The following is a 16,784-nucleotide window of genomic DNA, read 5'->3' on the forward strand; positions in this document are numbered from 1 at the left end:
TGTGACCTATAATTATTTTGGATTTAGAATTTTTCTGTTTTGGAATATTTGCATACCATAATGATATTTTAGAAAAGGGACCCAAGGCTAAACATGCAATGCATTCGTTTCATATACACCTTGTACGCAAAGCCTGAAGGTCATTTTATACAATATCTGTACATGAAACAAAGTTTCTGTACATTGAAACAGCAGAAAGGAAATAGCTCAGTCATGCTCCAGAAATGTAGGATTTTCTAATATGGTAGATTCATCCTTTTAGCTAAAAATATTGTTTTGTGTGTGGAGCTCCTCTGCACAACAGTTTGCAAAGTTATACTTTTATAATGGCTGTTGGAAACCTAGACGGTGACATCCTCATAACTAGTAACTGTAAGGAAAGCCAGTCACTTTGTCGAAAGCAATTTAGTTTGATATACTGTGGTGGTCTACTTCTATTCAGTTTGTATGCTTTATTTAAAAATAAAAACGGTCGGGTTATGGCCCCCAAGAACCAAAGATTAATTGTATTAATGCATAACTTAAGCCATAGGTTAAAAAATAATAATCACTTCTTATTTTCAGTGGATGTTTTGCTTATGTCACTTTAAAAAACAGTTTTGGCCAGTTCTTTTTATATAGAGCCCTGTCTTTCTGTGATCCAGCTAGCATACTAGCAGGTGGAATTACCGACACTGGTCAGAAGACCGGTGTCGGGATCCTGACATCGCTTGCAATACTGGTGGTGGAATCCTGACCGTACCTGATCATATGTATGCCAGCATGCGGTTAGGGTTTAGGCTGCAGTGGGACGGTAAGAGGGTTAGGGATGGGCTGCAGGTAGGGGGTGGGAGGGTTAGTGAACGCACCTAAAAAGGTGTTGAGATCCAAAACAGCACAATGCCGCTGTTGGTTTTCTGACTGCCGCGATCCTGATACCATCCTGACTCTTATAGTACATTAAAAATGTCTGACTTTGCACTATATTGCAGTCCAATATAAAAATGACAATGTTGACCAATACTTTTTTGCTTGTTACATAATCTGGAACAAAAATATTTTTGGGGAGATGTGCTTAAACATTTGTATATTAAAAAATAGATCAAATTTTTTGGTACTTGTTTCCTAGCACGGCCACACCGATGTTGATCGGGTCGGATTGCATCGATCACATCGCATGGGACCAAATCGAATGCGATGCGACCGACTCGATGGTCCTGATTTTTACATTTATTGAAATGTGAATAGGGTCCCTGGGACCCTATTTTACATTGGATTCAATGTAAAAGTCTCCCCAGACCCCAATTTTATCCCCCTCAATGGCACCCCACGATTGACGCCAACCCGAAGCGTAGCGAGCCCGCGAGGGGCAGCGGTACGCGTCCTCCGACCTTTTCATACCCCTACTATCCACGTCGGCGTGGAGTTGAGAATATAAAGTGTGGCGAGTGCAGTGAGCCACCAAGCCCGAAGCGTGGCGAGCGGACGCGTAAAAGTTCACAGGTATACGCGTCCCCTCGCGGGGCTCATTGCGCTCGCCACACTTTATATTCTCAACTCCACGCCGACGTGGATAGTAGGGGTATGAAAAGGTCGTAGGACGCGTACCGCCGCCCCTCGCGGTCTCGCCACGCTTCGGGTTGGCGTCAATCGTGGGGTGACGTTCACAATGGGGGGGGGGTCATATACAATGAGAAATGGGCCATATTGGCCCATTTCCCATTGTTAGCTATGTAATTTTGCTTAATCGCATCCATCGCATCTTGTGCCATTATAATGGCAGAAGACCGACGCGATGAACGCGATTACAATGTTAAAAATATTTTAACATTGAACCCTATGGGAAAATCGTGGCGTGCCATGTTAATGCACCCGACCGACGCGATGGACCCGATTTTGCCTTTGCCGGCAAAATGGACCTGATTTCAAAGGAAATCTGGTCCATCGGGGTAATCGTGTACCTTAAGTTAAGGTACACGATTACCCCTGATGGTGGCCGTGCTAGGAAACAAGTACCAAGTTTTTTCTTATTTAAAAAATGTATAGTTGAGTGTGTACATTTTTATAGAAAGATTAAACAAACCTATTCAAATATTTACATTTACCATGGACAAGAAATTACCATTATTTGGCAGTTATATCCCATGTGTATTAAAAATGGAATATATTGTAACAAAAATAGTTTATATATCACTAGTTTAAAAACCCCTAAAAATGATGGCTTCTGCAGTGTACTTTCACTTTGAGCTGTGATAGTTTTTAGCCCAAAAATTTTCCTCACCCCCAGTCTTGATCTACTCCTACCTCCAATCTGTCTTCACAGCTCCCTCTGGCCATATCCAGCAAGTTTGAGACAGATCCATGTCCCTGCAAAAACTTGCTTTAATTTTATGACCTATTTAAGCACACAAAGGAGTAATTTGGTGCGTCTTGTGGTCGTTGGCAGTACGTCACCTCATAGAAGTGAGGCGTAGTAAGCCTTTTATCTATTATATGGATTGTGAAAAACTCTCTGAATAAGTCTAATAACAAAATAGATATAGATAAGTGTTTGTATACCTAGTAAAATACCCAATTTGTAGGTGAATCGAGAGAGAGGAATAACGTATCTAAAAGAACTTATCATTTTGAACCATGGTCAGATTAAGAGGTTTTCCTTAAACCATGATCTTATAGTGAAACAATAGTAATGGTACATGGTGTTAAGCCCGTGTGGTGTGCATTAAAATGTAACACCTGTATACTACAAAAAGGTGTTTTATATTTTACATGAGTAAGTGCACTATTAGTGTATCCTAAAGCAACAAACGATAATTGGCATGATGAAAGTTTTTATGTTTTTAGCAAATCATTAGTATTAATGGATGTAACAGCAAAAATGTAATTACTTAGGGGCAGATGTATTAATCCTTGCAGAGAATTCACAAAAGCTAGAAGCATACTAGTTACCAGCACATCAAAATAATGGAACATAATAGTATTGTCAGCGCTAGCGGTTTTTTGAGCACCCGAACGGAGCACTTGACTTTTTCTGCCAGGTGCCATCTAGTGACCGCCAGTGGGCAAAACACTTGAAGGAGCTGAGAATTGTATTTTATATAGGAAGTTAAATTACGTAGTATTTCTCAAGTAGCTATTTAGGCTCCTAAATAAATATGCATACCTCTGAACTGTCCTGTTTTTATAGTTGAACAGTCCCGTTATTCAGTTAGTTTGGAAGCCGTTTGATCACTGCTGCTTCACTCTGCAATGCGTTATAAGTACATATGGCATCTAAACAGTGCAGGGAAGCCGTAGGCTGCACGCTTCCCCAAATGACTAAAAGCAGGGTCTTTTTGGGCAAGTGAGAGGATATATATATGATGAAGCTTACTTGTAGACTTCAGTGTAAAACTCTGGGACATGATATTGGAGCAGGCCTAACCTATTCCAGAAAATATGACCGCATTTTGCACCATGTCAGTGAGTGCCTACTCATGGTTTCCTGCAGCAACAGCTGTCTGGCTGCTACCTGGTCCTTTTGCCTATACTTTTCCACCTGTTTATACAATCGATGTCTGTGTTCAAGGTTGCCAGTTGTGGACAAGAAGTTCCAATCTGAAACCTCAGAGCTTTTTTGTTTCCCCCACCCTAAAGGTGACCATACATGGTGCGACATGGCAGTGCGCTGAGATGCGTGCTCCAGTGCACATCCCATCGCACAGCACATAAAGTATGTGCTGCCCATGCTTTTAGTTCTAGATTGCATTGTATCTAGTACAAAAAGCACAGTGCTGTAGCACATTGCCTTGCACATAGATGCCTTGATATATAATGTATGTGTGTATGTATGTATGTGTGTGTATGTATATATATATATATATATATATATATATATATATATATATATATATATATAATTTGTATGTGTGTATGTATATATGTGTGTGTGTATAGATATAGATAGATATATACTTTTTTGATTCCCTAAACTGCTGTAAAGCATATCTGTTTGATTGTATTACTTGAATATTTTACGACTGGTAATTAACTCCTGAATATATTTTCTCCAGTTGAATGAGGACAGTGATGAGAAAACTGAACTAGGGTTGACTACATTACTTCCTGGTCAGAAGAGGAGGATTTCTCATGTCAGCAATGTGAGTTGTTTGTTACATAGTCTACATCTATATGTCTAATGTCCCTTTGTGTCTCTGAAAAGCTACCATCTGTTGGCAGCGAGTGAAACTACATCTTTCTCTCACACATGCACAAACACATGGAAACAGACTAGCTTTCGAAGCATTTGTTTTGAGTGGGCTTACTAGTTCTAGAGTTTTGTGAGACATGGAGTTACGTGGTTTATTTTTAATTATACGTTCCTGAATCTTTAAAAGACATTAAATCATCATCTAGATGTACATTACTTGATCACTTTTAGTGATGTTTGGTTGCAAGGTGCATACTTTTAGAGCAATTTGTCTGTGACCCTACATAGATGTGGGACCTGTTCTACAGCACAGAAAGTTTGATTGATTTTTTTACTACTTTTTTATCTTGGCTGTCAGGCTGATTCCACCAGTAAACCCGTAATCCGTCCATACCGTCGACCTACACCCCAAGAGATATGTTATCAGAGAATACAGCAGTCACAGGAACAAGCTACACAACTCCTGATGCAGCAGCAACAGGCAATTAAGCGCACTCTAAGTGTCCAGAAGTCACCTCCTAACTTGTCAGGAGAAAAGAAGAGAATTGCTCATATGCCTGGATCTTCCTCCTGTCAGTCACTCTCATCAGGTAACCAAAGTTAGACCATCCTTCACTAGAAGAGCTTGATTTTCTCCTGCATTAAACCAAATGCATTGTTGTCCATGTAAATGGGAAACTATGCTAATGCGCCATTACTTTATAGAAATGTGGTTATGGTTATTTTTTTTTTTTTTTTCAGATTTGCAATTACTCTTTAGTCAGTAACTGTATTGTACCCCAGTCTGAGCAGGTGCTTCCTAAAATTACTGCATAGTATGTGAAAACCCATGTATGCTCTGTTTGTGTATAATCTATCTCAGTGTTTCCCAAACCTGGTCCACAAGTACCTCCAACAGTGCATGTTTTCCAGGTCACCTGGCAGGTGCACTTATTATTCAGACATTTTAAAAAGTCTAAGGTGGAGCTAATCATTTCACTTGTGATTGTGTGGAGACCTGGAAATTGTACACTGTTAGGGGTTCTTGAGGACCAGGGTTGGGAACAACTGATCTCTCTGCAAAATGAAAAAACTTCTAAAAGCTCACATTCACTTGGAGGACCAAAGAACCAATTAAATGCAAAAAGCATTGAGAGTAGAAGCAGCCATTACAATGCCAAATGTTAAAGTATGTATCTAAAGTCACCAGTCATAAACTCTCCTCAGATAAATCAATCTAGAATTTGTTCCAATGATCTTTTTTTAGGAGTGTATATACACCGTACTGAAGGACTGTTCAAATAAAGTGACAGAAAGCTTTATAAACATATTGGTACTTATTTCCTAGCATGGTGCCCACGATCTAGATTGTATGTGTCGGGATGATATCGCAAGCATTGCATGCATCTTATGTGTTTGTGCATGGACGAGATCGACGAGATATAAAATCTATACAATTGAAAAGATTTTTAATTGTATGTACAATATCGCATCTTATGCATCCATAAGAAGCCATAAGATAAAAGATCCATCAACACCAACCCGAAGCGTGGCGAGCACAGCGAGCCTGCGAGGGGCGGCGGTACGCGTCCTCCGACCTTTTCATACCCCCACTATCCACGTCGGCGTGGAGTCGATTTTATATAGTGTGGCGAGCGCAGCGAGCCTGGTGGCTCGCTGCGCTCGCCACACTATATAAAATCGACTCCACGCCGACGTGGATAGTGGGGGTATGAAAAGGTCGGAGGATGCGTGCCGCCGCCCCCCCATGGGCTCGCTGCGCTTGCCACACTTCGGGTTGGTGTTGATGGATCTTTTATCTTATGGATCTTATGCGTCTTATAAGATGAGATCCATAAGATGCGATATTGTACATACAATTAAAAAATCGTGATTAACATGGGGGAACGCAAGCCAACATAGTATCCATTCCAACGGTTTTGGAACCTCAGGCAAAAAAGGAAGGAAGTGGCGCTTGTTTGATGAAAGGTTAATTAAATGAATTTAATAACAATTGAAAAGATACATACAACCACATTGACAATAAATAAAAGTAACTGAACACATTGGATAGTGCAAAGCGCACTATGGGAGTGGGTCAGGACCAGGCTGATGACTGGAATTAGGGCAAGGAGGGTATCCTATCTCAGCTGATCAATTGTGTTGCTGGTGGAAAGAAAAGTCAGTGGTGCCCAAACGGGGCTAATAGTTACCACACACCACTGTGGGATTCCAATCCTATGGGATGGCAGTGAAGATGTCCTCAGAATTGATATGGCTGTGGGACCACCAAATGAGTATATAGTCCAAGTGGTGTTATTGGCGACCAACTGGGGCTTCCCACACCACTAGAGGATTCCAATCCCTGGAGATGGCAGTGCAACAGGTGTCCTCAAAGTTGGTACAGCTTTGAAACCAATAGATGGATCGATGTCCCAAATGGTAATGCTGATGGCCAGAAATTGACCAGCTTTGATTCCTGTAATTGGGCAATAGAAGAGCTCTGCAAGCAAAGTTGAAAAACCAGCAGCTGGGAAGGTCACAATTGGCTGAGAAGGGTTCTGGTGTAGGTCTGGTCCAGACAGGGCACTGACGCGTTTCGCTGCTTTAAAGGGTGCAGCTTTTATCAAAGGTGATGAATGGTGTTTTGGAACCTCACGATGCAACATAACTCCTCACTCATCAAATTGAGGCGGCCTTTGAACACCCAGTATGGGGAACCAAAATATATTCATATATATTTCACCACAGTTGGTGTGCTGACCTCTACCCCATGATGCTTTCTTAATGGAAGACCTATGCATGCCTCATCTTTCCCACATAGGGTGAGATTTAATGCCGCCTGAGTTCAACGGCAGTGTGAGCTGTCCGATGAACTGACTTTTTTTTAAAGGGGAATTAACTTACATGGCAAAACCATGCCTTGTAAGTTAATTCCCCTTTTAAAAAAAGTCTGAGTTTGGTGGACAGCTGCCGTTGAACTCGAGTGGCATTAAATCTTGCCCATAGTTTCTTGAACGGGTACATAGGTAAATTATATTTAGCAATTTAAGTTATGATATAGTTGATAATTGGTCTGTCACTGGATGTGTAAAATGGTTGCCCATGATCATATTTGAGGGGGTACCCAAATTTAATTGGAATAGTGCTTTGAGGGCTTGGCACTTGTATTACGGGCTTCTGCTGCTAGGTGAATGTATGTGAAACCCTTCTGAGTCTGCATTCTGAAAACTGAATCATTGGGACAGATTTGAGATTGATGTATCTATGAACAGTATTTATTTAATTGAAATTATAAGTAGGATTATAGCTTAACATTAACTTTGTGGTTCTTTTCAATTTAAGTTATCTCCGCATTTACTTTGTTCATATTAATAGGCTGAGGGGGGTATTCAATGTGAGGGTCACGGCAGTCGAGCTTGCTCGACTGCTGTGACCCAGTCCCGCTCTGTCAGCTCGACCGAGAACCTGCAGGCGCGGGATTCAATGTCCCGCCTGCCGGGGAGTGAGAAGGGGGCGCGGCGGCGAGCGGCATCCGGCAGCTCGTCCCTTCCGGCTGTTCTCGGCAGAACGAGCCCGACAGCTTGTGATGTCGGGCTCGTTCTGCCGAGATACCCTGCTCAATGTTGTCGGGGAAGACAGCATTGAATAGGGCCTGGCGGGCATCTCCCCGACGGGAGGTGCTCGCCAGAGATTGAATATCCCCCTTAGTCTATCTACTTATATTCAGATGTAATGGTAAGAATACGTTTTATTAAAAGAAACCAATTCAAAGCTTAATAACCTTATTCATGTTAGAAAGCATTAAAACATGGTTGATCATGATTCAGATGTTTTTTTCATTGAAACATAGCACAAATTCAAACCATAAAACCCTGCTGCTTATACTTGTTTTTATTTACATTGTTTTGAATACATTTCTTTGCATTTAATAAGTGAGCTGGTCCATTATGTGAATGTGAGCGCTTTGTAAAAATTTTCAATTTTGCATGGACCTTGTGATATTGAATCGGACCAACAGTGAACACAACCTTTTTTTTGCAGTAAATATATTTGTAATGGGCTCATTCTTCCACACAGACATAGATTCCATGGGCCTCTTCTATAAACACTGATATTTAATTCTTTCCATAGATTTCTGTGGGCTTCAAGTCAGGCGATTGGCTGGGCCATTCTAGCAGCTTTATTTTTTTCTCTGAAACTAATAGGAGTCCTTAGCTGTGCGTTCGGATTGTCTCTGTACACATTTCTATCCATCCCATTATTTCACACTTCAGTCGCTGCCAGTATTGTATGCTGAAAAACAACCCCACACCATGTTGTAACCACCTCCGACCTTACTGTTATGGTGTTTTTGGGTTTACGGCATCCAAAGAGTTCAATGTTGGGATCTTCTGACCAGACTGTATTCTCCCAGTATTTCATAGGCTGGTCCAAATGTTGTGCAGCAAATTTTAAACGAGCTTCAACATTTTTCTTCAGCACTAGAGTCTTGCTTAATGAGTGTGCATACATGCCATGTTTCCTTTGAAACCATTGTACCAGCTTTTCCAGGTCTTTCTAAAGCTCTCCACATGTGGTCCTTGGCTCTTGGACCGCTCTTATGATAATTCTTTTCACTCCTCTGTCAGAAATCTTGTTATGAGCACCTAGTAGTGGCTAGTTTATGGTGAAATTATATTTTTTCCTCTTCTGAATTATGGCAGTTGGAACATTCAGAAGTTCATAAGTCATTCTGTAACATCAGTAGGTCTTGCAACAATAAGGGAGCAAAATTCTTGAGCGCTCTTTGCTTTTCTCATTATGAGCTGTTTCCTGTGTGACACCATGGCAAGAAGACACACATTTGTATAGTCCATTAGTTGGGACTGAGCCAACTTCTAATTTGCGCTGCCAAAGTGCAGAATTACTTTCTAATTACTGATGGATTTCAGCTGGTATCTTGGCATTCCATGCCTTTTTTACACCTCCCTTTTTTCATGTGTTCAATACTTTCTCCTTTATCCACTAGGGGATGCTGGCGTTACTCTTTACAGTGTTCTATGCCCCTCCTACATGACCGTTTTACTTTAATGTAGTGTTCATTCTAGCACCCGACAACTTTGAAAACCCATGCAGTTCCTTTTCCCTGCCTTGGGTGTCGCTGTCTGCTGTGGTGTTTCTAGCACAGGTCTGGTTTGCATATCAGTGTTGATATACAGACCACTGTGCTAGAAGCACTACAGCAGACAGTGACACCCCAGGCAGGGAAAAGGAACTGCATGGGTTTTAAAAGATGGCGGGTGCTAGAATGAAGACTACTTTAATGCTTTTGGAAGCTGGTCGTGTTTTGGGCTTCTTCTCAGAGCCTTAAGAGTTTTTTTTTTTTTTTTAGATATCTTTGAATGTGGGGTTTGCATGGGTTGTTGCTGACAATTAGTGAAAATTTTATTCCAATAGCCCCATTACAAATCCATTTACTGAGAAAAATGTTGGTGAGGTTAATACTTATCTTACTCGTGTGTGTATTAATATCAAATTATTGAGAGTAACTACAAAAAGCACACAATACGCAATAAATGTATGTATGTAAAAGTAATTGTTCAGATAGATCACGTCAACCGTGCTGAGTGGTATGTCATACTGTAAAAGCACTTATTTTCGCGTGGCTTTAATTTTCGCGATTTTCGCGAGCCTTCCGTAATCGCGAAAATTAAAGCCGCGCGAAATATCCTCCCCCACTACGGGGGTTCTATTTACATCAGGTATAGTAGCAGGTACAGTGGATAATCGCGAAATTTTCAGCTCGCTAAATTGCCGATTTTGTCATTATCGCGAAAATTACTGCTCGCGAAATTAAGTGCTTATACAGTATATTGTTTGGATGAATCGTGCATAACTGCCTATGCGTACAGATGACTAACTAATCTATATTGTTAGACAATAGCGAAGTGTGTATTCTTACCAAATCGGTGGGGAACAGTCTGCGGTTGCATTAGCCAGATATGCACACCATATTTATTTTCAGTTACTGCACACTATTTTTTGGGTTTTGGTGTGTTTGTATTGTGCTCCATTATCTTAAATTATTTCTAATTTAACTCTGTCAATATATTTGATAGCAGACTCCAGATGTTGTCCTATAACAGCCACCCATTACTTCACACAGACACAAAGAAACCAAAATCTGGGGGCAGTTCTACAACGTGCAATGGCTCATCCCTTTCTCTTAAATCGCGAACACTGTCTGGTATGACATCGAAAACAACAACTTCAACTGTGCATAAACGACAGGCACATGTCCCATCTCTGCAGGTATGGCTTATTCATCAATACGTTATACAGTAAATCTAGCTTGTGTGGATTAAAAATGATTGTGTCCCAAAACTTGTATGGACTGATGGTCAATAACACTTAGCGATACTGACCTCTTATGGCTGAAAAGACCAAGCTTACAACATTTCTAGGTTTGCTTTTGTATCTGATGAAAGGTTTATACTTTGTTCTGTCCTTTCTCCATTAATAGCAGTCATGCAAGAATACTAATATCTTGAACAGTCCTACAACAAGCATAAGCTGAATTAAGACAACTTGGAAAAAGTTCAGCTTATTACTTATTCATGTAATGGACATGTGGTTAACTAATAGACTTCAGAAGACTGATGTGTAGATGTATGATCTTTCATTATGGTGGAGAAGTGGTTTGCACACATTTATATGCGTTTATATATTTATATTTATATATGCGTTTATATATTTATATACATTTATACTGCTTCTTCCCATGTATGACTATAGGGATGTGTGCTGAATGATGGGGTGCTATGCAACCCTTTCTTTAACAGATATATCGAGAACATGCCGAAAAATGTGTAGAATGTCTGTGACACTGACTTTGACACCTTTTGCTATCCAGTTTGCAAATCTTGTTGATCATTCACCAGAGCAGGGACATCGGTTTCCTTGGTGGTGGCGGCAGCGGGCTCCAGGCTGCAAGGGAGATTTTGCAATATTAGCGAGATTGTGCACATGTCCGCTGGAGCCAACCCCCCTGCTCTGGCATGTGAAATGTTAATATCTTATATCTTAAGTTTATATTCCTAATTTGCCTCATTCTCTCTATAATACATGTACTCCTGATTACTTTAAAGTAAAGGTTACTTTCAGCACAACCCCCTTATTGTGCTCATAAAGAGGTGGTTGTTTTCCTGGGCTATTTCTTCTGATTTTAGTCTTTAATGTGTCGTCTTCAAAGTACATTTATAACTGCCACTGGCTTAAAATATTAAGCTATACTATTTAAAAGCAGCTAGTCCTGAATCTTCATCCTACAAAAACATCATATAACTTTGTTTCAGAGTGCTGCCTTGAAGAGGCCGGTCATTCCCAATGAATTTGGTGCAAAAGTACCTACTACTGTTAGGCAACGTTACCTGAACCTCTTTATTGATGAATGCTTGAAATTTAATACGTCACAGCAGGAAGCATTTGATAAGGTGAGTGGCATGGTCTGTTTTTTTTTAAGAGGGGTATTCTATTTTTTTTGGCCAAGTCATAAAATGTCTTTGTTTTCAGGCACTGGAAGAGGAAAAAGTGGTCTACAGCCGTAGCAGCAGTCGTAATATTTATCTAAACGTTGCAGTCAACACACTGAAGAAACTTAGGAGCCAAGGATCAGAGGACAACCTGGCATCTCCAAGTGTGTATATAATTAAGTACTTGACTACAAAGCGAATATTTTAACATAAAATTAATATTTTGTTTTGAAATTACTTTTTTCATTGAAACAGTGGGGCAAAAAATTATTTGGACAGCCACCACTTGTGCAAGTTGACCCATTTAAAAAGATGAGGTCTGTAATTTCCATCATAAGTACACTTCAACTGTGAGAGACAGAATGTGGGAAAAAAATTGAAATATCATTGTATGATTTTTAAACCATTTATTTGTATGTTCTTTCGGAAAATAAATATTGGACACCTACAGTACCAACCCAGCAAGATTTCTGGCTCTCACAGACCTTGTACTACTTTAAGAAGCTCTTCTATCTGCCACTTTTTACCTGTATTAATGGCACCTGTATGAACCGGTTATCTGTATAAATACACCTGTCCACACCCTCAAGCAGTCAGACTGCAACCTCTCCACCATGGCCAAGACCAGAGAGCTGTCGAAGGACTCGGGGACAAAATTGTAGAGCTGCACAAGGCTGGGATGAGCTACTCAACAATATGCAAGCAGCTTGGTGAGAAGTGATCAACTGTTGGCACAAGTATTAAAAGTGGAAGAAATACAACATCACTGACCATCTCCTTTGACCTGGGGCTCCATGCAAGATCTCTCCTCGTGGGGGATCAATCTTGAGAATAGTGAGGAATTGGCCCAGAACTACACGGGGGGACCTGGTCAATGACCTCAAGAGAGCTGGGACAACTGTCACCAAGGTTACCATTAGTAACACTCGTGCTTTGGGCTGCTTTTCTGCAAAGCGGACAGAACGACTGACCCGTATTAAGGAGAGGATTAATGGAGCCATGTATTGTGAGAGTTAAGCCAAAAACCTCCTTCCCTCAGTAAGAGCATTGAAGATGGAAAGTCCATGTTGTCCGGCGACAGCCTCAAAACATGACCTAGAAGATCTGCATGGTACAGTGGGCCAAAATACCTGCTACAGTGTGTGCAAACCTGGTCAAGAACTACAGGAAACTTTGACCGAGGTTATATTACAAAGTATTGAGTTGAACTTTTTGAGTGTCCAAATATTATTATTTTTTTCCACATTCTGTCTCACAATTGAAGTGTAATCGGTAAAAAGACTGTATATCTATAGTGCACCACAGTGTTTTTCAGCCAAGGTTACCACAAAATGAACCTTCACCAAAATGGTTCGTGGAACAATGTATACCAGAAAATATTATTGTGCTACCCTGGCGAAAACATATACAATACACTTTTTGAAAATGGATCACTTTCAATGCCAAGTAACCCTGTAACTTGGAAGAAAAAAACAGACCATTGTGCAAATATTGTATTAAAAGTGGCCAATTTAATGTTAACTGTATGCACTCACATGGAAATGCAATTTGATTGGCATATAAAGGGTCTTTCAATCAAGTGGTCCACAGGTATCCTAGGAAAACTTTAAAAAAATGACATCTAGTGCAACATTGTAAGTAAAAGGTATAAATTGACATTTATTGGACAAACTCACAATTTTTTTTAAGTTAAATCGCATATCACCCACAAGGGATATACAATCTCTCAAAGGACAATGGGCGGCAACATGAATCTTTAAAGTCCGTCCAGTCCTGAGGAATCCGATCGGCAGCAGTGATAGGCTTTAGCGCACTTTCATGCTTAGGTAGCCCTTCATCAGAAGCATAATCAGCGTTGCCGAGTGGGTCTCTTTTGAACCCTACATCATTGCACACAAGCTATTCCAGCTGTAAGTTCTAGTACTCCGTGTACCGGAAGTTGGACATCGTATATCCGGAAGTTGTACTTTCCTCTCCTGAGGTCCGGGGAACTGTTAATCATTGGCTTTGCTTTCCGTGTTCATTATAGTCCGGACATCTCCTTCATGGAACGCAACTCCATTTTCCGGAAGTCTTTATGTGATTATCACATTCAATGGAACGCACATCCATTTTGGGTTTATGTCAATAGGGTATAGCGTCCTCATAAAATATCAAAATGAAAATACAATGAATTAGGCACTTGCTCACAAATATACATACATAAATACAGAAAGAAAGATATATAATAAACTAAAGGAAAACACTGATGGGGCACAGATTGGACTTTATAATTAGAGAAATCATCTAAGTTCAAATACGCTATTAAGGCCATTAGGTACTAGGTTTTTCAATTTATGGATCCATGACATCTCTGCTTTTGCTAAGCGGACGTCTACATTGTTACACTTCCAATTTGGGTTGATCTGTTGGATCCCCCAAAATGACCGTATATGGCAAGGATTGGAATTGTGTACTTTAGTGAAATGTGCCGATACTGTGTGTCCCAGGTTTTTCTTTGTTATACACATGTTCTGCGGTCTTAAGGCACTTAGAAGTTTTGCCTATATAGACCAGGTCTGCAGATACATTCATCTGCGGCCTGGTCTATATAGGCAAAACTTCTAGGTGCCTTAAGTCCAGGACCGCAGAACATGTGTATAACAAAGAAAAACCTGGAGGGACACAGTATCGGCACATTTCACTAAAGTACACAATTCAAATCCTTGCCATATATATGGTCATTTTTGGGGATCCAACAGATCAACCCAAATTGCAAGTGTAACAATGTAGACGTCCGCTTAGCAAAAGCAGAGATGTCATGGATCCATAAATTTAAAACCCTAGTACCTAATGGTGAATTTGAACTAAATGGTTTCTCTGATTATAAAGTCCAATCTGTGCCCCTATCAGTGTTTTCCTTAAGTTTATTATATATCTATCTTTCCTCTACCTCCCCATGGCAGCATACTTCTGGGTTTCCGCCCCCTTGGGTAGATATCTGAAAGGAACAAAAAAGACACTGCCCCCTATATAAGGACAGCCCCCCCTAGGCTCTGTGTCTTTTTTTCCTTTCAGGGTAGATGGTTGGCTTACCCTGTGCAGCAAGGGCTGGTTCCTCTGTCCAGTGCAGCTGAGAACTTGGCATGTCGGTTTTTGGGACCCCCGCCGCCGAGAGCAGAATGGGACGTCCGTCTGCTGTGGGACCCTGCCGCTCAGTGCGGCTAGGGTAAGATGTGTGCCCGGTAAAAGGTCCAGCGGCTGGGCAGTGAGTCCCAGACATATGCCGGGCACGTGTGGCGTCTGACGTAATTGGGCGGCGCCGGGCGCGTCATCAGGCGTCGCCCAGAAACGAGCAAGGCGGCGTCTGACGTCACGGGGGAGCGCAATGCCGGGCACAAGGTTCTTAAACCAGTCTGCAAACCCTGCATCTCCTTCAAACCAGCAGACAAGGTAAGGCCCTATGGAAGCAGCGGCGATGCTAGGGCTATGGAAATTACATGGTCTTGTTGAGCTCATAGAGTTTTGTTTATTAACAGAGATCAGTATATTGTTTACAATTGGTAATATGGAGGAAGAGAGGAAGCAGCCTGCAGAAGCAGGGTAAGCCAGGAAGAGATTATAGTGTTGGTATTTGGCTGCTTATGGTTGGAACAGGTTTTTTCTTTAGTGATGTGGATATTTTTTGACTTATGTAGGTCAGGACCCAGTAAGGAGAAAACTGAGGTGAAGGCCAAATTTAAAAGGATGCATACAGCAAAACGTGCTTTGTGCAAAAAGAACCTGCCGGAAAAATCTTCAGGTTCTACTTGTAACAGGTGTAAAGGGTCCCAGCAGATGGGATTACCCCAGATGACAGAGTTGGTCTCATTATTAAAAACAGCATTGGCAGATACATTCATGACTAAAGATTTTGCTAAAGCCCCTACTAAGGGCAGTATTCAATGAGAAAAATTCGCCGTGTTTTATGGCGAGTTTGTGCTATTTTCGCGTTGGAAGGAGCATTTTGCTCTCCAAAAGTGAACCACCCTATTAAATGTGATATTTTCGCCGTCTTTTTAAGTGATTTTCGCCGTGTCTCTCCGTGTAGCAATTCTCCATCTTTTCATGGAGAACTGGAATGTGAACTTTTAAACTAAAAGGTTTTTTTTATTTTTTATTTTGGTGTAAAAAAATCAGGATTTTTTCTGTGAAGGGGGCATGTTGTTTTTATTCATGTATATATTTAATTTAAAAAATATATAAAAAAAAAAAAAAAATTATATATATATATATATATATATATATATATATATATATATATATATATATATATATATATATATATATATATATATATATATATATATATATATATATATATATATATATATATATATAATATAATTTTTTTTTTTTTTTTTTTTTTACACAGAGCAGCTAGCAGGGGGCCGGAGCTCTCGAGCCGCTCATTAGATATTTATATATTCACTGCACCCGATCATTACATATGCACGATCGGGTGCAGTGAATACTGGGTCCCCCGCTGGCTATAGGGGGGGGGGCAGCCAGGGAGACTTTAATCTCCCTGGTTGCCACCGTCCCCCGGCTCCCTGCCGCGGACGCTCGTCCATTGCAGGGGTTAAGACTCGCCGCGAGTGGCAGCGAGTCTTAACCACATTGAATAGTGGGAGCAGGAGTGGCAGCGAGCCCTCCGGAACAGGGCGAGTGCATGGCGAGAGAAAAAATCTCTCGCCATGCACAGAGAATTTTTCTCATTGAATACTGCCCTAAAAGGAGCAGGGCTCTATTCTCCGAATCAAATGACTGAGGCAGGTCCTGCAGTTAGAGTGGAGGAGGAGCCAGAAGAGGGAGAAGGGTTTCAAGAAAAAGATGAAATAGACTTCAACCCAGATCTGCTGGAAAATTTATTGGGTAAATATTAATAAATCCCTTAATATTGAAGATACCCAGGAAGAAGGGAAACTTCAAGATTTGCTGTTTAAGGATAAAAAGAAAAAAGTGAAGCACTTTCCATTATCAAAAACTTTGAAAGAAATAGTGGAAGAGGAGTGGCTTCACCCTGATAAAAAAGTACCAGTAAGAGTACAAAAGATGTACCCGTTTGAACCTGAACAGGTTAAAACATGGGAAGAGCCACCAAA

General features: G+C 40.8%; 1 protein-coding gene across 1 annotated transcript in view; it reads left to right on the forward strand.

The window, feature by feature from the left end:
• The window catches only part of REXO1 (RNA exonuclease 1 homolog), a 90,038-nt gene that overhangs the window by 10,617 nt on the left and 62,637 nt on the right, over positions 1-16,784 (forward strand). Inside the window, exons 3-7 of the mRNA XM_083179430.1 lie at positions 4,032-4,118; positions 4,527-4,758; positions 10,296-10,441; positions 11,485-11,622; positions 11,702-11,825. Of these exons, the coding sequence (XP_083035556.1) occupies positions 4,032-4,118; positions 4,527-4,758; positions 10,296-10,441; positions 11,485-11,622; positions 11,702-11,825 (727 nt within the window). The remainder of the gene's footprint in view (positions 1-4,031; positions 4,119-4,526; positions 4,759-10,295; positions 10,442-11,484; positions 11,623-11,701; positions 11,826-16,784) is intronic.

Source organism: Crinia signifera, chromosome 1, assembly GCF_055691185.1.
Source record: "Crinia signifera chromosome 1, ASM5569118v1, whole genome shotgun sequence".
NCBI lineage: Eukaryota > Metazoa > Chordata > Amphibia > Anura > Myobatrachidae > Crinia > Crinia signifera.